This window comes from Pteropus medius, unplaced genomic scaffold, assembly GCF_902729225.1.
Source record: "Pteropus medius unplaced genomic scaffold, Ma_sr-lr_union100, whole genome shotgun sequence".
NCBI lineage: Eukaryota > Metazoa > Chordata > Mammalia > Chiroptera > Pteropodidae > Pteropus > Pteropus medius.
In genome coordinates, this window is record NW_024350326.1 from 509,299 (window position 1) to 532,852 (window position 23,554).

The 23,554-nt window shown below is 59.6% G+C and overlaps 1 protein-coding gene and 1 non-coding gene across 2 annotated transcripts; one reads left to right on the forward strand and one right to left on the reverse strand.

Moving 5' to 3' along the window:
- Positions 1 to 1,840: 1,840 nt before the first annotated feature.
- On the reverse strand, positions 1,841 to 14,838 carry IGLON5 (IgLON family member 5). Its single transcript, XM_039839601.1, has 8 exons — positions 14,729 to 14,838; positions 7,515 to 7,593; positions 6,704 to 6,936; positions 5,170 to 5,289; positions 3,732 to 3,866; positions 3,426 to 3,546; positions 2,819 to 2,973; positions 1,841 to 2,226 (listed from the first exon to the last, which is right to left on the reverse strand). Exons 1-8 carry the CDS (start codon positions 14,805 to 14,807, stop codon positions 2,138 to 2,140), a joined length of 1,011 nt encoding a protein of 336 aa, XP_039695535.1. The 5' UTR covers positions 14,808 to 14,838; the 3' UTR covers positions 1,841 to 2,137.
- Positions 14,839 to 22,424: 7,586 nt separating this feature from the next.
- LOC120584049 (5S ribosomal RNA) lies at positions 22,425 to 22,543 on the forward strand. Its single transcript, XR_005647941.1, has one exon. It is a non-coding gene; the product is annotated as a 5S ribosomal RNA (ribosomal RNA).
- The last annotated feature ends 1,011 nt before the right edge of the window (positions 22,544 to 23,554 follow it).

Below are 23,554 nucleotides of genomic sequence, written 5' to 3' on the forward strand. Positions count from 1 at the left end.
GTTGAGGATTGGGGTCCTGGCTACCTGGACCCTCTCTATCTCTTCTATATCAATTAGAGTTTTCATTTCCTTTTTGATCATCAGAGACGAGACGTACACACCTAACACGAATCAGCTTAAACACGCAGGGGACTTTATTGCTTATGTCGGTGAAGGCGGGCATCAGGTGACTTTGGGTTCGGCAGCTTCAATGGTGTCATCAGGACTTTGTTTCTCGAGACCTTTCACTCTGCATTTTATAGCGTTTCTGTCATTCTCAAGCCCCGCTTTCCGTCTTCCCCACCAATGCTGTCCCCACAGACCCGAGATCTTTCCCTGTGACGAAGGCCTGGACCTCACGTCATTGAGTCACGTGATCCAGCAGAAGACTGTCTCTTCTTGCTAATCCCATACAGCCCCGGTACTCACTCTCTCGTTAGGCTGACCGGGTCATGCGCCCACCTCTGAGCCAGCCCTGGTGAAAAATGGCCTATGCCCAGTAGCTTAAGCCAATCAGAGGCCACCTCTGTAATGGCTCCATCCCAAATCTACTGAAGAGAGATGATGGTATGATGCTGGGGAGGCACCACCGACGACCTCCATGCACCCAAATCCTGAATGACATTGACACCTGCAGGCAGAGACTTTGGAAAAAGGCGTTTATTGGTGTGGTGGTCTCAACACTCCCCATGAATCGGAACACACGGCCCCCAGGCCCCTCCCCCAGCCCCTCCCTTACATCCCTCCCCTCCCCATCCTGTCCCCGGACCTGGAAGAGACAATGGGATGGGGCCCCGCCCTGTCTGAGGTACAGTCACTGCTGCCTTGCCCCCCTGCCCCTGCTCTGCCTTCTTCCCGCCCCCATGAGTGCTGGGTGGGGTGGTTGGGGGTGGGTGTTTATAGAGGGCCTCCTGGGAGTTGGAGGTGGTGACTCGGCAACTTGGTCTGGGCTCGGGATGTCTGTGCGAGGCCTCTGTCCCCCACTTCGTGTGATCTAGTGTGCCAGGGTGGGGTAGTCCTACAATCAGAGCTGAGTGCTCCATCCTGAACAACAGTGGCCCACCCTTGGGGAATGGCAGCTCGTCATCGACTACAGGACAGCTGGAGCCAGGGGCTATTGCTGGTCAGTCGCTGGTGTGTGTGTGCGTGTGTCTATCTGAGTGTGTGTGAGAGAGGTCAGGTCAGCCTTTCGGGGGGTACGGTTGGTGGAGAGGCCAGGGAGGAGTAGACCAGCAAGCCCACAGGCAAGGGGCACTGAGGGCAGCTGGCTGGAGCTGTGGGTGGCGGGAGGGTTGGGATGGGGCAGGGCAAAGCACTGAGACAGACAGGTGACCACAAGTACCAGCCTGACAGTTGATGGAAGCACCGATTGGCCCAGGAGGGGGCCAGAAAGTCCAGGGAGGAGGGTGGGGGGAGCAGGGCAAGTGGGAAGGTCTCAGGCGCTGAGCCAGTGATGGAGCCTCTGGCTACAGGCGGTTGGTGGTTGACAGCAGGGGGGCCTACAGCCCAGAGGGAGATACCCCACCTGCTCACGAAGGCTGAATGACAGCTTGCAGGTGAGTATGACAACCCTCCCCACCCCCACCCCCACCCGCCTAGGAGACATCTTTCAGCCGGGAAGGGAGGGGGCGGTGTGCGTGCATATACTGGGAAACCTGCCTTCACGCGTCTCCCAGGAAGCCGCCCTACCTACCTCCTGCCCGAGGGGGAGGGGCAGCACGGGCGGGAGCAGTGGATGTGGAGGTGTGTGGGGGGGGAGGGAAGATTGCCGAGTCCCCTTCCCCACCCCACCCAGCCACCCCCCACACATACACACACGTGCAGGCCCAAGCGCACACACACGCCCACTACACACATGCGATTCAGTTGACAGCCTGAGCTAAGAGAGGGGTGTGGGGTGTGTGTGGAGGGGTCACAATCGGAAAAGTGAACGGTGGCGAGAATGGCTGTAGAAAGATGCATAATTTTGCTTTATCCCTCACAGTGATGGGTTCTCTAAAGATCTTTCCTCCTCCTCCTCCTCCTCTTCCTCCTCTTCTTCCTCGGGGGCCGAGAGCTCTTCCACCCCTTGGAGACCCACGCCGTTTGCTTCCCCCCCTTTTCGCTCACTCTCGGCCTCAGGCCCCCGCGGGGGGAGGCGAGCTGCGCTGGGCTCTCTCTACATCCTCCACCACAGCCAGCCCAGGGCGGAGAGGAGGGTCAGGGGCCCTGGGGGCCTCGGCGCCGAGTTCTCCAGGGATCCTGGGCCTGGAGAGAGAGAGAGAGGTCACGGGAGGGGCCGATCTCACGCCTGTCTCCTCCAGGAGATCCGGGCAGGGTTGGCCGCTTACTACTCGGGGCTCAGTTCAAGAGCCACCCCGTCCAGGAAGCCCTCCCTGGTCAGTTTACCTGGTGTTACCGTCCCCAGTGCTATTGCTTATTTCCTCCGTAGCCTGTATCGATATCCGAAATTAATTTGTTCGCTCATTTATGTGTGTGTGTGTTTGCTTTTCACGTTACTCAGGTGTCTACTTGTTTATTGCTTTTCTACTGCTACGAGCCCGAATGCTCTGCGAGCCCCTGGACGTGTTCTGTGGGCGCCGCTGCGTCCCTAGCGCCCAACGCCCGGCCCCCTGGGCGCCCGGCGAGTCGGCGCTCCTTGGAGGGATCGTTTTCTCGCCGCCGTTCCTAAAGCCTCGGCATCCTCCTCCTTCCCATCTTTCCTAAGCTCCCGGTGAGTCTCAGGGAGGTCCCGGAGTCCCCGCAGTCCGCCCGGACCCCGCCCCCTCGGCCGCGGCCCCGCCCCCTCGGCCGCGGCCACGCCCAGGCCCCGCCCCCGCCGACCGGCGCTCAGACGCACGCAGGAGCCGCATGGAGGCGCTGGACACTCCCAGCCGGTTGGCGGCGCGACACGTGTAGTTGCCGTAATGCCGGGCGCTCACGTTGGCGAAGAGAAGCATCGAGCGGGTGCGCTCCGTCTGCACCTTCAGGCCCTCGGCCGTGCCGCTGCTCAGCCTGCCGGGGACCCGGGTCAGGGAGGGACCGGGGCGGGACCCCAACCCGCCCCCCCGCCCCGCCCTCCCGACTCGCCCGGGACTCCGGAGACCGCGGACCTCAGGCCGCTCCCACCGACGCCCCTCTCCGGGCACCTCGCCTCTCCCGCCGCGCGCCCCCGTGGTCTCCCAGGCCCTGCTGGGCTGCAGCCCCAGGGGGTCTCCCAAAGCTCCCTGCCAGATACTCGGCATCGACCCCCGAGCTTGTCCTGAACGGCCCGGGGAGACTGGGCTCCGGCGCTCAGCACCGAGGGACCCACGGTTCCTGAATGTCCCCACAGTCCCAGCGGATCCCATCGTCCTAGTCCTGGGGGCCGGAGACTCCGCTACCTTCCGCATGCCCCGCCCCACTGCAGGCCAAGATCGCGAGGGACCCCCTCCTCCCGTGGCCCGGCGCCCCGCAGCCGTCCTCACAGTCTGTCATCCTTGTACCACTGGAAGTCCGCGGGGGGCACCGCCATGGCCTCACAGCGCAGGAGGGCGGCCCGCCCCAGGGCGGTGCGCGCGCTGGTCACGTCGGTGATGGTCGGAGGATCTGGCGAGGGGCGAGGGTCAGCGGATTCTCCCAGCCAGGCGCAAACGAAGGGGTCCTGCCCACCCCCAACCCCCTCCTCCCTCCGTGCCGGGAGCCCAGGTCCCCAGGCCTCTCCTCGCTCAGGCCCCTCTTCCTCGGAGAGCCGGGACCCGCCCCCCTTCCGCGCCCAGTGCCAGGGGCCTCACAGTTGACTGTGACCAGCACGCGGCGGCTGTCCGGCGCCGAGTTGACCCCGTTGTGAGTCACGCACTCGTATTCCCCAGCTTGGCCCCGCTGGATGTCGGAAATCTCGAGGATCTCGCCCTCGGAGGTGAAGCCGTCTGTGGGGAATGGGGAGGGAGGCGGGGAACAGGCCTGAGCCTGCTGCACCGGGACAACACGGGACAACACGGGCACACATCAGCGGGGTGGGGCAGGGCCTGGAGGAGCCAGTGTGAGAGACAGGAGGGGCGTGGGTGGCGAAGGTGGCCTGGGATGCTCCTGCTGGGTGTGGGGGGCAGGAGTGGGGGTCTGGGCATGCGGAAGGTCCTAGATTGTGGGGTACAGAAGATTCAAAGGTCTGAGAGCCCATGACTCACATCAGATGACCTGGTGGGGAGGCTCCCAGTATTTCGGGGCTCAGAAAGATCCAAGGAGCACAGATCCAATGGGGGGGCAGTTCTGGGATCTAGCTCTTGGGGTTCAGAGGATCTGGATCCGGTGATTGGGATCAGCAATCCCAAGACCTGGGGTCTTATGACAGATCACTGGGCTGAGAAGACCCTCTGGGACTTAGGGAATCTGGGGGAGCCACGATCTCAAGACCAGGGTTGTGGGGCTCAGATGACCCAGTGGGGGTGGGTCCAGGGTCTGAGACCTAACTTGGGGTCTCAGGGGATCCAGTGACCATTGGTCTCCAAAGGCCCAGTGAAGGAGGATCTAGGGATCTGGGAAATGGTGGCGGAGATCCAGGCAGAGATGCTGGGATCTGGGAGGTCACATCCAGGCACCTGGGCGCTGTCTGGGGGTGGGGTGGGGGGCAGGTAGCCTCAGTGGTGGGTCTCAGCTCCGCCATCAGAACCACCGGAAGGGCTTGTTAAAACAGGGCAGGGCGGGCAATTTCCACTCGCCAGGTCCTGGGCAGGCCCCGGAGTGTGCATTTCTGGCAAGTCCCCGGGTGATGCCGCTGCTCAGGGGACAGACAACACTGAGAGCTGCTGGGCTGAAGCACCCCGCAGAGAGGGGTGAAGTGACCAGGAGACACGAACATGGGGACCACGGGCTGTGACCTGGCTCAGGCCCTCTGGTGGCGGGGCCGGGAGTCCAGGAGAGTCCTGTGGCTGGCGGGCAAGGTTTGGGGATACTGGGGGTAGGGACAGCTTGGGGGCAAGCTGGGGTCTGGCAGGTGGGTTGGAGGAAATCACCGTGGCCGCGATGGCAACTGGTGAAGGCTCAAAGGATCTGGGGTCCAACGGGGAAATAAGCAGGGGCGAGGTGGGAGGGGGAGCCAAATCACTGCAAGGGTTCGGGGGATCCGGAGTGGAGAGAAGGGGGCCTCTGGGAATCTAGCTAGAGATATGGGGAACCGACGGGCCCAGGCTGTGGAGTGGGGGAAGGGCTTCGGGTCAGGGGTTAGGTCCTCACCTCGGAGCTGCCTCCAGGTGACGGTGGGCTCCGGCCGCCCCACAGCCAGACAAAGCAGGTTCACATTACCCCCCTCATTCACTGTTACAGGCGCGGAGATGTTCACGATGCGGGCAGGGACTGCGGGGTGTGGGGAGAGGTCAGCGAGGGGCGGGTTCCAGGCTCCCAGGACTCAGGAGTCCCCGCCGCCAGCCTCTCCTCCCTCAGGCCTGGAGTCTCTGCCCCCAGCCCTGCCTCAGGCCCAGGGGTCCCTGCCCCTGTGCCCTGCCTCCTCAGGCCCAGGAGTCCCTGCCAGCCAGCCCCGGCCTCAGGACCCAGGGTCCCCACCAGCCTCTCCTCAGTTCCTGAGTCCTGTCCCAGCCCTGCTCTCCTCAGGCCCAGGGGCCCTGCCTCTAGCCCCGCCTCCCTCAGGCCCAGGGGTCCAGCCCGCATCCCCTCCGTCCGTCCGTCGGTCCGTAAGGTTTCCGTCTCTCCCTTGCCTCCGCATCCGGCTCCATGCCTCCCTGTTGGTCTGCTGTCCACACTCTTTCTCACTCTCTAACTTGGTTTCTGTCTTCTGAATTTCTCCCTCCCCCTCTCTATTTGTATTTATTTATCATTATTATTTTTAAAAATTAACTTATTTAATAAACACTCATATGGTGCTTACTGCGTGGTAGACCCTATGCTCAGTGTTGTACAAAAATGAACTCATTAAACCCTCGCCACCACCTTCTGGGGGAGATGCGGCTGTAGAAATCAATTCTAACACATGTGGGTGTTTTATTATTTTTTTTTAACCCCATCTGAGCATTCCTCTGCAGGAGTTTGATTGGCAGGGCTTTCTTTTCTGGCGGAGCATGAAGTTAAGGTGCCCCTTTCAGTGGACGATGCCTTGGACTTGATGCACGCGAGCGGTCTGAGACCATCCGTCTTGAGTCAGGCTTGTCACGGCCCCGCTGGACTGTCCCTGTTCTGGGTCCCCATCTCTCCAAATGCTCCCTGACTCCAGCCCACTGCTGATGCGGGGCAAGGCGGCCTCACTGCGATCTCTGCCTCCGGCTGGCTCCCTCTGGCTCCCTCTGGGCCTCCACCCCACCTCTCTCTCCAAATTCTGGCACTTCCGGCCACGTGGGACTCGCCTCTGTGCACCTGGCTCACTTTCTCCCCCGACCCCTGCACGAGCCGAGCCGTTCCTTCTTCAGTCCCAGCTCTGGGCCTGGCTGAAGGTCTCGGCTCAGACGTTGTGTCTGGGAAGCCACCTGTCCTTGGAAAGTCACCTCCAGAGAGGCGGGGACAGCCCGCCCTGCTCCTTCTCTATATCCAGGGCCTGGAGCAGTGCCTGCGCATAGTAGGTGCTCAATAGACGGGACTAAGCCAGTGAATGTGGCCTCCCCCTTCCCCTTGAGCTCTCCCGTCCCAGAAGCTGTCACACTGAAGGGTCCCTCTCTGTGTGACTGTCCCTCCCGCTGGCTGAAATCCATGGGGGCGGGGGTGTGTCTGCCTTCCGCGAAGCTGTACCCTGGGATCGCGCCGCCCACCCCTGGGCCCTCACCGTGCACGATGAGGTAGACCTGAGTGGTGTAGGGCTGGTGGCGGGTCTGGAAGGAGCAGGTGTAGAGGCCCTCGTCGCCCAGCCCCACCTGGGTGATGAGGATGGAGAACTCCTCGGGCGTGTTGATGAGCAGCCGCACCCGCGGGTCGCTGGTCCAGCGGTCGTTGCCCGCGTACAGGATGTTGGAGCGGTTCAGCCAGGCCACGCGGGTCACATGCTCGTCAATGAAGCAGCTGCCAGGAAGGACCAGGGCAGGACGATGCTTCTCTCCCCCACCCTAGCCCGGCCCCAGTCGTCCCATCGTGGGGGCTTGGAGGGGGCGGAGGAGGGCTCATTACATCTCCAGGGCCCACCACCCGCCGTGCGAGGCAGAGGTGACTATGCCCCCTTTACAGGTGGGTAAACGGAGCCTCGGAGAGGGAACGTAGTGGGCCCAAGGGCACATGGAACAGTAGGTTAGAGTCATGCAGTGATTGTTATGTGCCAGAGACCCCACGAAGAGGAGGACAGACACCCTGGAAGAGGAGCACAGAGACGCGGAAAGATGAGGGACAGGGACCCAGAGGGAGGGGGCCAGGGGCCCGCAGCGGGCAGAGGCAGAGGCTGGGGACACAGTCCCGGCTCCGCTTCACTGAGCAGCCAGAGGCCGTGCTCTCCAGGCTCCGTGTGTACAGACCCCTGAATCCTCGCTTCCACCCCGCATGGTGTCGACCGCTCCTCCGCCCTTCTGACAGATGGGGATGCTGAGGCCCAGAATCTGTGCCTCTCATGGCCTCTCTGCCGACGTGGGAGACCTTCTGAGTCCCCATACCTGAGGGTGGCGTTGTCACCTTCGCACACCGTGTAGTTGTCAGCGGGAGAGCTGAACTCCAGGCTTTGGGACAGCAGCCCTGTGGACAGGACGGAGCGGAGGACGGCTCAGCAGGTGCAGACTCAGCCTTGGACTTGATGCACGCCCCACACTCAGCCGTGCACACGTTCGTCCACGTCGCCAGACACGCACAGCAGACACTCAGAGTTGACACGTGCAACTCGTACCTTCCCAGAGGCCCACACTGACTCAGACAAACTGGGGCACACAAACCGACACACGAGAGATGGTGAGACAGCATCCCATGACCGCAGACAGATATGTGTACAGGCCAGACACGCACATCAACTCTCACGGACACATGCTCACACATCAAATAGTCACTGATGCTGTGTGCAGAGACACACACACGTCCACACGCACAAACACACACAGCCACAGTGTGCAGACACACATGCGGATTCAAGAACACACACACAGACACGCATACAGGTCTGCGACAAACACACAGGTGCATGCATACACATGCACAGGTGAGCATGGGCACACGTATTCACAGATGCATGAGGACACAGATACACAGATACACACAGGTACGCGTACATGTGATCGACTCATGCAGACACACACAGAGCCAGCCGCATGCAGGCACTCAGCACCCACGTACGTGCACACAGACACGCAGAAACACACATGCATGCATGTACACGCCAGACGCACATCAACCACAGGTGCGCGAGCACACGCTTAGGCACGGTGCGCGGACACACACAGACCTCTGCAGACACACATCCACACAGACACACCGTGTGCCGCGCTCACTTGGGCACACTCTTGTGGGCGCCGGCCCACACCTGCCTGCACACTTCCGTGCGGCTCACAGGCCCCACTGCCCGGCAGGCCCCACCCCCCCATTCATCTCTCTGTGGACTGTGGCCAGCAGGCTGGACTGAAGCCAGGGGGTGGGGGCTGGGCAAGCGGAGGCATTGGATAGAGCCAGCACCAGGCCTGGGAGAGGAGGAGGCTGGATGACCTTGGACGCCTGGAGAGGGAGGGCCCTGCCCTGCCCCAGGATGAGGAGCTAATTAATCGGATGAATTAATTGCCCATGCTTCCCCAATGACTCCCCGGGGCCCTCTCCATCAGCAGCCCCTCAGGACGGGGCTGGGACAGAGCCAGCAGCCCCTCACCCCGGGTCACCCCGTCACTCCTAGGCTCCTGGAGAGGACACTGCCACACACAGCCCCGGTGACAGCAGGAGGCGGCCGGGGGATGGACACAGGCACGCACGCACACGTGCACATACGCACACACACACATGCAGAGTCATCAGGGCCCAGGAAGGACACACAGAGCCGGGGCCAGGCCAGGAAACAGTCCCAGACTGAGTCACACGAATGCCTATGAGACCTGCTCAGAGGGACAGGCCCACACGTACCATGGTGACGTGCTCAGCCCGGGACGCACGCCCGGCAGAAGGCCAGTTAGATGAGACGTCTCTCTCCGGGGGCGCCCCTGTCGTCACCTTCAGGCAGTCACCAAGCAGCCACTGCGCACTGAGTCACCCCACATACTCAATTACACCGACTCCAACAGTGCCCCCCCCCACAGGCGCACAGTCTACACACGGTCACAGCCTCATATATGCACACGCAGTACACGCACTGCCATGGCCTGATCGGGTCACAAGGGCCATGTTTATCCTCCTCGCCCCACTCGGCAAAGACGTGCACGAAACTTCAGCCTGCACGAGGACACGGCTGCATCGTCACAGCCTCTGAAAGAAGAAGGGGCCGCCCGGGCCAAGAACCGGGCACATGCCGTCACGCCGTCACCTACAGTCAGGTCACTCATGGCCATGTCCACACACACACACACACACACACACACACCCCTCAGGATTTGTCACGCTCCAAGTCACAAACATCCTTGGTCGCCACCACTGACATTTGGGGCTGGATGCTTCTTTGTCGCGGAGGCCGTCCTGTACAGTGTAGGACATATGACAGCCCCCTTGCCTGGCCTGGACCCACTAAATGCCAGTAGCTCCTCCCACCCCACAGTGGTGACAACCCAAAATGCCTCCAGTCATTGCCAGATGCCCCCTTAGGGGCAAAATCACCCCCCTCCCCTATGACAGCCAATGTTTCAGGTTCAAGGAGGGGCTAAGGTGCCACCCAAGCTTCAAGGAACCCAGCAGGAGTCACCACGGCCAGGGCTGGGCGGTGAGGACTGCACCCCACACCAGCAGGCAGGACCCTAACAGAGTGTCCCAGCAGACAGAAATACAGACAGACATAGCCCTTGCCAGAGGGGTCTTCCCAGCCCTCAGAGCTTCCCCGTCCTCCCTGGACACCTGGCACTGGGGACTCTGGGTCACTCTTCGGCCTCGGCCACTCTAGTGTGTACGGGGTCCAGCTCCAGGGACCTAGAGCGGTGCCTCCCTGGGAGAGACAGCCCATGCGAGCCTGTGGAGCTCCTGCCCTGCTCCCGCGGCGCCCTGGGTCCTCTGCCTCCCCGCCTGCCTGCCCAGGGCAGGGCCCGTGTGGACCAGCTCTGTGTCCCCAGCACACCCTGCGGCCTGGGTGCGGGCGGCCCCAGGAGACGTGGGATGAAGGAGTCCGACTCCGGTTCCTGGTCTGTGCGTCTCCACATCTGGGTGTCATGTGTCTCTGCACATCTGTCTTGCACAATGCGCAGACTCCAGGGTCAGGAGGCCCCGTGTGCCGTGTGACCTGGGGCAGGTCCCTGCCTCTCTCTGGGCTTCGATAAACGGGGCTGGGGGTCGGGCGAGCCACTCCACTGCCCGCTCTGTCCCTCTGTCTGGGCCCTGACCATTCTGGGTTGTGACGGGGTCTGCTTCTCTCCCCAGACGGGAGCCCCTCGGGGCGGGGCCTGGGTCCGATCCACGTCCAGGACTCCGGTGGGCGTGGCTGGGCTCGGGGCCCCGCCCCCAGGAGGCCTCCAGAGCGGTTTCTTGTATAAATAGACAAGCCAGCGCTCCGCGGTCCACTCTGAGGGCTTCTGCTTGGAAAACTGACTCAGTCTGGGGCGGTCCTCCCGGCCCAGCCCCTCAGGCTCCGTCCGCGTTCCCACAGTGACCGACCACCCCCATTAGAGCTCAGAGCACTCTGCGGTGCCTGTCTTGTGCCTCCCCCATCGGACCAGAAGTTTCTCAAGGGTCTGACCCAAATCTGTGTCCCCAGCGTCTCCCAGCATAGGGCCTGGGCCCAGAAGGCCTTGGGAAACATTTGTTGAATAAATGAGTATAAATGGATGCCTACAACAGGCTTCTCCAACTCTCGAATGCCTATTCAGTCTTTAAGACCCAAACTCAAATGCCCCTTCCTCCAGGAGGACCTCCCCGACTATCTGAGGCTCTTCCTAATGAAAGAGCCCTCTGACTCAGCTGGGACAGTGTCCAGGGGTGCCTCTCCCACTCGACCAGGAGTTCCCCGAGGGCCCGAATCTCGGCTGTGTCCCCCCAGAACAGGGCTTAGCTCAGAGCAGAGAAGTGTTTGTAGAGGGAATGGATGGCCTCTAAGGCCGTATAAGAAAGTCCTAAGAAGCCGGGCTGGGGGATCCGATGTCTGTCCCCTCCCCACTTCCTGGCTGGGGGACCTCCTGGCCAGTCTGAGCCTCGGCTTCCCCATTTATGAAAGGCAGAAAAATAACGGTTCTTCCCTCTGAGGGTTTTTGTGAGAGATTCCAAGACAACATGTTAGTGAAAGGTTTAGCTCAGCACTGAGCACGCAGAATGGGCCCCATAAAGGCTGGCTACTCCACACAGCGCCTTCTTTTTAAAGAAACGTCTGTTGCTATTTAGTTCGGGCTAAGTTCCCTGGGGTTGGGGCACAGGAAGGCCGGGGTGACTCTGGGTCGTAAGTTGCTCCGTGCCCAGCACCCGAGTCAGCAGCTCACATGCTGACCTAAGCAGGTGCCTACAGGAATAGGCTGGGAAGCTGGGCTGCCTGGGTTCACATCCCAGCTCTGCCTCCGAGTTGCCCAAGGTACTTTAGCTCCCTGGGACTCAGACCCCACCTGTGGATGGGGATGCTCACCGTGCCCGCCTCCTGGAGGCGGGGTGCGGTGCAGGGAGGATGAAAACAGGTCCTTCAAGTCACGGGCTTAACACAGTGCCTGCTGGTTAGCTGCCTGCCCACAGCTGCACAGCAGGATGATTGGCAGGTGCCAGCCTGTCTGGGGGTCGCACCGTGACTGAGAGACCACAGGCTTGCTGCCAGTCCAGACTAGTGGCCCTCATGCCTGTTCGATAAATCGAGGGATGAAGGTCACAAGTGGGTGGGTTAACTTCTTTTGAAAGATGGGGCTTTCTGACAACTGAATGACCTTGAGTTGGAGATTAGAGCCTTCTGCCCCGCTAAAGGAACTCAGGCGAAGCTGGGACCCCCCCCCATGGGGGGTGTTTCTGCCACCAGCTCACGCACGCCCCTGGGCCTCTGACTCACCATCTGTGGGTTCTGGCCTGCAGAACCCACAGATGGTGAGTCAGAGGCCCAGGGGCGTGCGTGAGCTGGTGGCAGAAACGTGGCTGGACCTAGGGAACGTGGGGACACATCGGGAGGGAGTGTGTGGCTCTGGCAGGGAAATGGGGAGTGAAGGGGCGGGGCCTGGGCTCGCCCAGAGCCCTCTTCCTCCCCGCTGACCTTGGAGGTCCAGGGGCCGCTCGCTGCATGTGTGTGTGGACCCCCAGTGCCGAGGACGGAGACCGTGGCTCCGTCAATGCGTGTCGCATGAAAGAGAAGGCAGAGGCCACAGTCCAGCCTGGTGGACACTGGCCCTGCCCGCCTTGGTCTGACATGGCCACGCCGCTGGCCATGAGCACAGGGATTGCCCTGCCCTGCTGCAGCTGCCTCGTGAGTGTGTGTGTGTGTGTGTGTGTACGTGTGTTGGTATAAATAATATAGGAAATGAATAAAGGTAGAACAGTATCGACAGATGCCGGAGAGGTAGAGAAAAGCCGGCTGCAGAGAAATGGGTCTATTTTGTTTGTATCTTGGAAGAAACACCGACAAACAAACCGACCCCTCACAGACGTGAACTCTGCGTGTCCGATTTCGTCTTAGTGACAAGCGGCTGCGGGGAGATGTACCCAGCTCGTTGACCTGGCTCTCTGGGGACAGTGGGGGGCGGGAGGGGCCGGGATGTGGCGGGATCTGCTGACGGGTAACCTGCATGCACCCCCCTCGCCATTTGAAAAACACCAGACGAGCAGCAAAGAAAGCGGGGAGCCGTGATTCTGTGGTGTCTTCCACTGGCGTTTGCTCACGGAGCCCCAACTGTCAGTGGGTGGGTGGCTGGGCTGGCGGGGCTGCCTTTCTGCCACCTGGTCTGCGCCAGCTCACCCTGCCCTAAGCCCCCCTGTCCTCCGTTCTCAGATGAGGAAGCCAAGGCCGAGAGGTGGGAAAGCGCGTGTCCTAGGCCGCCGGCCACCTCCCGCCTCCGCTAAGCTCCCAGCCCAGGACAGGCGAACCCCAGCCAGCGCTTTCTGGGGTTCTGAAAAGTGGGGAATGATCACGAGAGTCAAGAGAGGGGCGGGGGGCTGAGGGGAGGCGGAGGGAGAGAGGAGGAGGGGGAGAAAGCAGAAGGCCAGAGACAAGTAAAGGACAAGGAGAAGAATGAGGTGGTTGGACCGAGATGGGCTGTGAATTCCCGAAGTGTAAGAGCCAGCGAGGGAGAGGGGGACACGCGTGGTGTGACAATGGGGGACAGTTCCAGAGGCGGAGAGGGACAGACGTGAGACTGTGCTGAGAACCCCAGGGATGGAGAGACAGAGACCCAGAGACAGAGACACATGGACTGTCGCCCGCAGCCAGGGAGCCTCTGGAAATGGCTGAGACTCCTGGACAGACTCAAAGAGAAACGTGCAGGAGACAGAGAGACAAGGGCAGGCGGGGGCGAAAGTCAGACAGCGAGTCACACAGGTCAAGCAAAGGAGAACTCAGACTGGGGGTCCGACTCGGGGTGGGGGGGGGGCAGGCGCCGGGCCTGGTCCCGCCTGGCTGGCCCGTGCCGCTCCTGGCTGGACTCAGTCCCGCTGTCCACGTAGCGGTGCGTGACCTGCTGTGTGTGGGCGCGGGGCCCGGAGCAGCTGCCTCACCCAGACTGTTGGTGGCTGCAGGTTGCTCTGACCGCGTGTCCCTGACTCTGTGACCCCCGATTTGAGGCGAGGCCTGAAATCCTCCAGAAGCCGTGAATTAGGCCCCTGTCTCGGCCCCCCCCCCCCCCACACTGACCAAGGTCAGGGCTGCAGCCCCGGCTGCGAGACGCAAAGCTCAGCTACACGTCCTCTGTCCAGAGGCTGCACGGTTCGCTCTGAGCCCCCCACTTTCTATTCTCCCCTCCTGCTGGCTCCACAGACCGGACCCCAGCCCCTTCTCCCACTGGGAGGGCTGAGATTAACCCTTTGACCCTGTGTTAACCCTTCCCTCCCTTCTCAATCTGTCCATTCCTCCATCCAGTCCCGGGGGCACAGGTATTCTGCCAGAGCTCCCCACATCTGAGTCCCCGGCCCAGGACCCCAACTTCCTGGAGCCTCCTTCCTCCGTGTGACTACAGCCCCTCCAATACCAACACTTGCCCCCAACCTAGATGACGCAGCTGGGGGATTTCGGCCTCTTCCCGAGGAGTATCAGACCCCCCGCCTCCTCCTTCTCCCCTCGCCCCGGGAAGTTCCAGACACCCCCCTGCCCCTCCTCCTTCCTGACCTCCCATCTTTGCTTGCAGACGCCTGTCCCAGCCCCGGGCCAGGACACCCCACCCCCTGGGACGCAGAAGGGCAGATCCCCCATGGGGCAGCCCCCTCCCCTGCCCCACCCCACTCAGTTCAGAGTAAGGCGGTGCCCGGGGACCCTCACTTTAGTGTCGGAACCCCGGCCCTGATCCCGAGCCCACACTCCGACCCCAGGCCCGGCCAGATGTCCGCGACCCTCGGGCAGGCGGGAGCAGCAGACCCCCGCCCCGAGGCCCAGGCTCGCGCCCCGGGACGCCGACCACCCCCCGGGTCCCCCGGGACGGGTCCGGACGTGCGAGCACCCCCTTCCCGGCCTGCGGCTGCAGCCCCCCGCCCCCGGGCCCGGACCTCCGAGTCCGGGGGGCCTCCGCCGCCCCGCCCGCGCACGCAGGCCCCAGCCCTCCGTCCCCGCCCGGGACCCCGCGTCCCGGCCGAGCCCCCGCCCCCGGCGCTGCGGTACCTCGGCTGATGACGGCCAGGCCGGCCAGGGCGGCGGCGGCGAGGAGCCGGAGCCGGGCCCCGGGCGCAGGGGGGGGCATCGCGGCAGCGGCGGCGCGGAGGGGGAGGGGAAAGGGGGGGTCGGTCCGGGAGGCGCGGCTTGGGGGGAAAAGGGAGGGGACTGTCAGGCTGCACTGGCCCGGGGGGGCGGCGGGGCGGGGGAGGGGGTTGGGGGCGACGAGGCGGCCGGAGCTGCTGCAGACCCGGGGAGGGGGGCGGCGCTGACGGGCAGCAAGGCCGACCAATCAGGGGAGGCGGGGGGCCGGGGAGGCGGGGCCTCGGGGGCTGCTCGTGGGAGGGGGAGGCCTTTGTTACCGCGGCCCGGCCCCCAACCCTCCCGCCGCGGGCGGCCCGCCTCCTGCCCCTCGACCCCCGGAACCCGCGGTCCGGGACTCTTCTGGAGCCCAGCTCCCTCCTGCTTCGGGTCCCAATGTCACCCTTCCTCAGAGCCGGGAGTCTGTCACCCCGCCCCTCCGCCCTCAGACCCAGGGGTCCGGATCCCCAGCCCCTCCCCTCCCTCAGACCAGAAGTCCGGGGCCCCCACTCCCTGTTCCCTCAGACCGAGGAGTCTTGTCACCCAGCCCCTCCGCCCCCAGCCCCTCTTCCTGTGGGACGCAGCTCAGCTTCTCTACTTTCATGAATAACATTGACTTTGGGGATGACATTTCCTTCTTCCTCCTACCCCGACTCCTCCTCAGGATAAGGGGGCAATGGAGAGGGACGGGGGCCCTGACCTCGGGGCTGGGAGCGGGGAGGAGACGGTAATCCAGGGTCCAGACGACCCCTCGTTACTTCGTGAACCTGGCTGTGTGACCTTCGACGAGTCGCTTCTCTTCCCAGAACCTCCGTGTCCTCCCCTGCTAGGTGGCGTCAACTCAGGCTTACTGAGGAGAATGAGCGATCCGGGGGCAGGTGCGGCCTCTGCCCAGCACCCCAGTCTCCTGTAGTTCGTTCTTCCCTCCTGGCCCACCAGGTGAGGCATCTCTGTCCCCTCCCCCACATACACCTCTGAGGCAAGGGGATAGCAGTTTCTGAGCCCACTCCACGTCTGGGGCAGCCGGAGGAGGAATTCTTGAGGTCACCCCACCGGGGCTGCTTTACCTCAAAAGCACATCCGTCCCCCACATCTAGTAGTCTGTCTGCAGGAGCTGCTGGCTCAGCCTCCTGCACGGATCTCTGCTCTGTCCCCTCCCGACTCCACCCTGCCCTGAGCTGCCGCTGTCTCACGCTCTGGTCTACGGGCCTCTGCCTTTGCCTCCACCTTAGGTCGACATCCCCTGGACACAGGAGCTAGCCCAGGCCACCGCCCCACAGCACCGACTCGGCCCTAGCTGCTCTGCCCTTCTGTCCGTGCCCGATCGAGCCTTGGGGCCTTGGCACTTGCTGTCCCCTCTGCTGGCAGGCTCTTCCCAGCAGCTCCGCACAGACCCTTTCTCATCCTTTAGGGAGACTCTGTAGCGCGTGCTCTGCCGAGTAACAATTCCCCCCCTCCACACACACACACATGCTCTCCCCACTTCCAGAATGTAAGCGTGGCCAGGGCAGGGTTTTGGTGGCCCCTGAGTCATCTGGAACATCCCTTCTCCACCCAGGAAACTTCTGTATCCTCCCACACCCAAGCCTCCGCCTGGATTCTGGGGAATCCATTTCCACTTGGCAAGGGGGTTGCATTCGGGACACAGACACCTCCCCTCGGCAGGACGTGGCTTCGGGGAGAGGTGTCCCTTCCATATCTGTGCTTCCCGATCAGGTTTGCAAAGGAGAGGCTTTCCTCGGACCCGTACTGCTTTCTAAAAACATGGTTTCGATTAGTGACATGTTCGAATCCAGATATTGCGCACGGAAACCTGAAGCTGTGGATTCTCCTGGGGGTGGGGTGGGGGGAGTCACAGGATCTGGCACCAGAGACTTGGTTCCTGCTGGGAGGCGGAGGGAAAAGCAGTGGGAACAGAGTTCGCTGCTTCCTGGCGCCCCCTCCAGGTGGACGCGGCTGCACCCGCCGTGTCACCCGCCTGGCCCCGAGCAGTTCCAACTTTGCATCTGCTGCACTACAGTCTGTTAAGGTCAGGAGGGGACCAAGGACAGGGACCAAGGACCTGGGGTTAGGAGTCCTGAGCGGGGCGGCTTGCTGCATGGCCTGAGGTGCTGCGAGCCTCAGTTTCCCTGTTGGCAAAGCCAGGCGCGGAGAACAGGGCCTCGGGGTCCTCCGCAGCCCTGCGGAGAGAGCCCCTTCCGTGCTCTGGGTCCGTTCCTCTGTCTGCGGGATGCTGAGGGTACGGGAGGCTCGCTGTCGCTCTGGGCTGGTAGGGGCCCTGTGGCCTCTGACAGCAGCAGGGCATTTCCTGGGGCCGCCTCCCCCCAGGGCCCTCCGTGTGTCACGTGTGTCTGAGGGCAGGCAGCAGCTGAGGCCCTGGGGGAGGCTGACAGGCCGCAGGCCGCATGGAGGCCTTGGGGTGGGGGTGGGGGGGTTCTGAGAGGGAGCCCGCGTGTCTGCGCGGGTCTGACTGAGCCGGTGGGTCGCCACGCCTGCGAGCTACCCGTTTGTCATCATCCGTCCTGTGGTTTGCGTGTCCATGGTCTTGTCTCTCGAGCCCTAGACTGTGGGAGAACCAGATGCTGGCGTTCGTCTGCCTGTGGCAAGTCCCTTCCCCTCTCCCAGTCTCCCACAAACGCAGGGATCCAACCAGCTCCCGCATCCTCTGCGATGGGCTGAATTGTGTCTCTCCCCCCACCCCCGTCACCCCTTTCATATACTGAAGCTCTAAGTCCCAGGACCTCAGAATGTGACTGCGTTAGGAGACAGGCCTTGGAAGAGATAATTAAGGTAACATGAGGTCACGAGGGTGGGCCCCGATCCAGTAGGACTGGTGTCCTTGTAAGAAGGGGAGACGAGGACACAGGCACACACAGAGGGAGGATCACGTGAGGACGCGGGCGGAAGACGGCCGCCTATGAGCCAAGGAGAGAGGTCTCAGGAGCAACCAGCCCTGCCGACGACACCTTGATCTCCGACTGTCAGCCTCCAGAATCATGAAAAAGTACATTCCTGCGGTTGAAGCCGCCCCGTCTGCGGTGCTTTGTGACAGCGGCCTGAACAGACTGCCAGAGCCCCTTCCTGGTACTTACCGCCCTCTCCTGGCAGGGCAGGGGCTGCTGGTGGCTGGGTGGCCTCTGCGGGGCGGGGGCTGGGCCTGGGGCTGGAAGGGGAGCTCAGCCTGAAGACCCGGGCAGAGGCCCGTCAGGCCCAGCCCTGGCTCTCTGCGCCCCGAGCTGGAAGGCTTGCCCGCGGCGCATGCGCGCTGGGCTCTGGCCCCAGGGGTTGGGGTTGGAGGGTCCAGGGGGCCCCAGGGAGTCTGTTTCTCACGAGTGCCCCCTGGTGGCCTCGGCCGTGCAGCTCGTGTGCGCGGCCCGGGCTCTGACCTTCGACTGAGACTGGCGAGTTTTCCGCTTCGGTCTCCTTGGCTTTGTCCGTCTCCTTGGCCTTGTCCGGCTCCTTGGCCTTGTCCGGCTCCTCCAGCCGCTCCTGCGTCTTGATAGTCAGGGACTCTTTGTCCTTGGGGATCTGACTCTTCTTGCACCATTTAAGCACCTTCCTCCTAAGGCAACGAGCCTGTGCTCAGCCCGATTCTAGGAAGGGGCCCTGGGCTGGAGCACAGGAGACCAAGTCTCCTCCCACTCGTGGGCTGTGACCAGCCCTCCCTTCCGTCGACCGGGGGCACAAATACCTACTCCCGTGGCATGGACCCTGTCCCCAGCCTCTTCCCCGGCTCCCCACCATCCCGGGGCTGGAATCCCCGGCCCTCCAGCCCTGCGGCCGGTCATGACTGTGCCTTTCCTCTGCTTCGAGCCTCTGATATCTCGATAAGTATACAATTTTCTATTTCTGGACGAATCTATTTTTTTTTTTTAATTTATATACCTTGCTTCTTTCTCTTAATATGTCTGGCATACGTGTGCACAGCAGCGCACGGAGAACTTGTCTGTCTTTACAGCTAGCTGGGCAGCGTCCTGTTGTGCAGGCCTCCTACTGATGACGCGACCGGTCTCTCTTCTCTCCCGCCCTGGCAATCCCAGGCCTGCTGCCCGGTCCCCTTGCTTTGCCCAGTCCGGCTCTTCCCGAGTTATTTTAAACTGTACCTGGGATTTTGTTTGTATTTGGCTCTGGTGAAGCCAACAGATCCGAAGACAACTGCCATTGAAAAGGTACCTTGTCACTCAAAGTTCCCGGAAGAGAGGGCGGCCACGCCACACAGGGCCACACAGGGAAGCACCGGGGCTGGTCAGGAGGTGGAAGGGGCGAAGAGGAAGCACAGACGGGAGCTTTTCTTGCGGTTTCGGTGGGAATGGACGAGGCGGACTCAGGGTTGCCTCCTCAAAGAACTCGTCCAACCGGATGCGGCCCTTGGCCCAGAATGGGCTTGCGACTCAAGCAAGGACAATCAGAGTTATCTCTGTGGTTGGTATGTCACCAAGAGCAAGACAAGCTTTCTTTCAGCTAAAGTTGCTAAGATGGGAGGCTGTGAACGTGGGGCTGCAGGCCATCAGGCCCGCTGAGTGGAGGGAGCCTCCAGAGGTCAAGCCGACATGGAAGATGCAAAGCTGAGGATGGGGACAGACAAGACATCGTTTGTGTGCCTGCGTCCAGTCACAGACACTCCTTGTAATAGGCTGAACTGTGCCCTTTCCCTGAAATTCTCGGGTTGAAGTTCCAACACCCAGTACCTCTGAATGTGGCAGCATTTGTAGATAAGGCCTTTGAAGAGGTAATTAAGGTTAAATGAGGTCATAAGGATGGGCCTAACCCATGTGACTGTACGGTTGACCCTTAAGCAATGCGGGTTTGTACTGACTGGGTCGATCAAAAATCTGGTACAAGTGGACCCGCACAGTTCAAACCCGCGTTGTTCGGGGGTTGACTGTACTTGCCGACGGGGCCCTTCGAAGAGGTGAGGAAGTTAAACAGAGGCCGTTAAGCGGGACCATAATCCAATATGACTGATGTCCTTGTAAGAAGAGAGAGAGACACCAGAGGCATGTGTCACAGAGGAATCGCTGTACGAAGGGGCAGCAACTGTGACCTTGGACTTCCAGCCTCCGGAACTGTGAGAAGACAAATCTGTTGTTTGAGTCTGAGACTTAACACTTGGTCGATGTATTCCTGTGGCAGATTACAGATGGCTGCGAAGTTTTGGCGTTCCTCCCGTGGGGAGGTAGGGCCTATTTCCTTTCCCCTTAAACCTCAGCTAGCCTGTGACTTGCTCTAACAGAAAATGGCAGAAGTGATGCTCTGTCAATTCCTGGCCTAGCCTTAAAGAGGACAGGCAACTTCTGCCTCAGCAGAGATGAGAGGCTACAGGGAAAAGAGAGAGGGGTCCGGCTGAGCCCAGCCTATGGCTGTCCCCATCAAAACGCCGGGCATGTGAGCAAAGGCACCGGGACTCTCCATCTCGGCCCAGCTGCGAGCCGAATACTATCAAGTGACGTCAATAGATGCCACAGGAAGCAGAGGAATCATCCAGCTGGACCTGACCCAAACTCTTGATCTATGCAACTGTGAGATGTACTAAAATGATCATTGCTTAAAGCCACTAAGTTTAGGGAGTAGTGACAAAGCAATAGGTAACCAAAACCGTTCTTTATTTTTTTTTTTTTTTTGAACTTGTGGAATTCAGCTCTTGCTGCCACAATGGAAAGAGTCCTGACTAATGCAACTTGTCTCCCTTAACTACCAAGGGTCCACTATCCCCCGCAAACTCCTCCACCTCTGAAAATTTCAATCCCGATACCTCGTGATCTGCCTAGTTCTTCTATCCTATCCAGCTTTCTTGTGCTCTCGTTCCGATCCCGTGTTCCTGTTCTTTGATCTTGCAGGTGGAAGCTTCAGTTCCAAGACATCACACTCTCTAGTCACTATCTGGGTGTCCCTTCCTTCCTTCCCCACCCCACTGCGTACAGATGGCTACCCACTCAAAGGACTCTCTCCCTCCAGCCTCTGTGCCTCCCTTGTCTCCCACATCGTCACCCTTTCATGGCACTCTGCACAGATCCAAACCCAAATCGATGGAGAAAGTTACCTACTTTCTCTTCCAATGACCACTTCTAGGAGGAGGCATCACACGCAAGTGACATTTGCCGCTTACCAATTGCTTTCCTCGTCCTTGTACAGATCCCGTTCATTCTTCCCAGCGGCCATCCGGACCACCTGCAGCACCACCATCCCTCTCGTTTCAAATTCCCTAGCCCTCGTCCCTGCTCCTGCGCAATCCCTTTTAGCAGGTGGCCTTGCCATACTCCTTCACTGTGAAAAGGAGACACTTGGCAGGAGGGCCTCATCCCACTCCCCCCCGCATCATAAATGCCACTTAACGATGAACAAGAGAAACACAGAACATCTGCCATTGGCTTTTGAGAATAAAGATCACTGGCTGCTTTAGAAAGTGCCATTTTGGTGGCCCGGTGCTGGCGGGCAGATTGCAGTAGATTGACGAATGTAACGGTGATGAGCATCGGGAAGTGGGTGTAAGCTACTCTCTCAAAATAAAATATTGGATGTTACATAGAGGGAGTTGGTGGGACTCAGGCGGGAGAGATTTGGGCATTTTTATATCCTTCTGAGGAAGACCCAGTCGAGAAAGAATGATTGAAAATTTAAGAGACAGAAGGGAGGATTCACGGAGTGTGGAGGAGATGCATTCCCAGGCACAGGAGATGGGGCTGACCTCAGACAGGAAAAGGGATGCCTCTTTCTTTGAACAAGGCAAGGAGTGAATCATTAGCACCAATGGTGATAACTTTTCGGAGGTGTTGGGAGTTGCTTTTTTTCCGGTGAGGTAGGTAAACCTTATTGCTAAGAGTGAGAGGGGGAGGATGCGAGAGAGCTGTGGGGAAGAGACAAACATTTATAATGCTGATGGAGTATCGTGTCGGGGAAGGCTGCCCAGGGATAAGCTGAAGCGTTTCTAGACGGTACTGGTACTCCGCCCCTACCGAAGGATGGACATACCGAAGGGGTTGGGTTCCCTTTGCATCTTTCTTGTACAGACCTCTAACCTAGCATTTGTTTACTTGTCTATGCCCCTGGAAAATATAGGACTATAGGGCAAGAGAGAAAAGGATGGAGAGAAAGTTTTACAAGTAGTTAATGAGAACCCCCCCAGTGAAAGACAAGGGCAGGGGTAATATCTGAAGAAACAATGGTAGAGAATTTCTCAGAATTGATAAAAGACTAAAACACCAATTGAAGAGGCCAAAAAAAAAAAAAAATATAAATAACAGCAAACGAAAGGATATCCATGCTTAGTCACATCAGAGTGAAAGCGTTAGTGCTAATACCCCAGAACTAGATGGTTATGGGTGCTCTGGAAAGTTACCCGACCCAGGCACTGGGGAAGGTTTCCTGGAGAACATGACGAAAGAGCTGTGAGCTGGAGTCCCACGTGACAAGTTAACATGAGCCAGGTAACAGAAGGGGACAGGGATGGGAGATTAAGTGTAGAGAAAGGCACCAACCAGAAGTAACAGTACAGCTAGAGAAGATTTCAACGATGTGATTAACGAACTTGATTGAAAGGCTATATATATGTGGAACACTGAATTCAATGGGCATAGAATACACACTATTTTCAAGCCTACACAGAGTATTTATAAAAACTAAACAAGTCTACGGCCATGCCACCCTGAACAAGCCCGATCCCGTCTGATCTCAGAAGCTAAGCAGGGTCGGGCCTGGTTAGTACTTGGATGGGAGACCACCTAGGAAGACCAGGTGCTGTAGGCATAAAAAATTTTACAAAATAAAAAAATAAGGGATTGCAAGCTGACAAGGTCCTTGCAATCTGTGAGGTCAACCAAAAAAAAAAAATACACAAAAAACAACTAAACAAAAATTGTGCCACAGAGAAAATATGAAATTGAAATCATACGTAGTATATTCTCTGAACTTACTGGATTTAGCCAGAAATTTAAAAAATGAGTTATTAGAAAATATGGATGCCTTTAAAAAAGCCCGTGGATCAAAAAATCATAATGGAAATTAGAAACATTTTAACTAAATGATAATATTTTATATTAAAATTTTGTGAAATGCAGCCAAAGTTATGCTTAGAGGGAAATTTATAGCCTTGAAAAAATCAAATGTTGGACAAGAAGAATAGCTGCAATTTAATGATATAAGCGAGTAGAAAAAGCAGAATAAACTGGAAGAATGTGAAGGAAAGACAGAAAGAACATAAATCGATGGAGCAGGCTTTGAGAAAGGCATGCGAATGACCTTCAACTTGATACTCACGCACAGAGGACGAGGAAGAAGAAGAGGAGCGACGATGCGGTGGATCCATACACGATGCCCTGGATCAGACCTTTCATGAACATTTTGGAAACTGCACTCTTATCTGAAATCAGAGGCAGGGGGAGTGTTTTCTCTTCTACGGCTGTGAAGTCTGAGCTACTGCTCTTTGCTTTGTCCCTGTGCTCATCCTCCTCTTGGTCCCTTGGTGGTGGTGTCCTAGCCCAGTCACGAGACCCCCTGTATACTTACCTGGTATCAGGAAGATGCTTGAGGCGTGGATCCCATATTGGTTCCTCCCCTCACAGAGGAGGCTCATGACTATTTCTGGCTTCCCCAAGAGGACGATGGTGCTATTGTTCCAGGGGGCCCTCATGATGGAAGTCATCTGGAGGACGTTATCCATGTTGTTCACGTTCACGGGAACACCTTTCATCAACCACTGCACGGTGGGAGTGGGGATTCCATAGAAGGAACAGTTGCACTGTAGAATTTTCCCAAAGG

Excerpts from the sequence above, each read along its gene's own strand:
- IGLON5 (XM_039839601.1), bottom strand. The coding sequence starts at position 14,807 with ATGCCCCCCCCTGCGCCCGGGGCCCGGCTCCGGCTCCTCGCCGCCGCC. Across the intron at positions 3,867-5,169 it reads CACCTGGAGGCAGCTCCGAG|ACGGCTTCACCTCCGAGGGC; the intron begins GTGAGGACCTAA and ends CATTCCCCACAG. Across the intron at positions 2,974-3,425 it reads TGGTACAAGGATGACAGACT|GCTGAGCAGCGGCACGGCCG; the intron begins GTGAGGACGGCT and ends GGTCCCCGGCAG.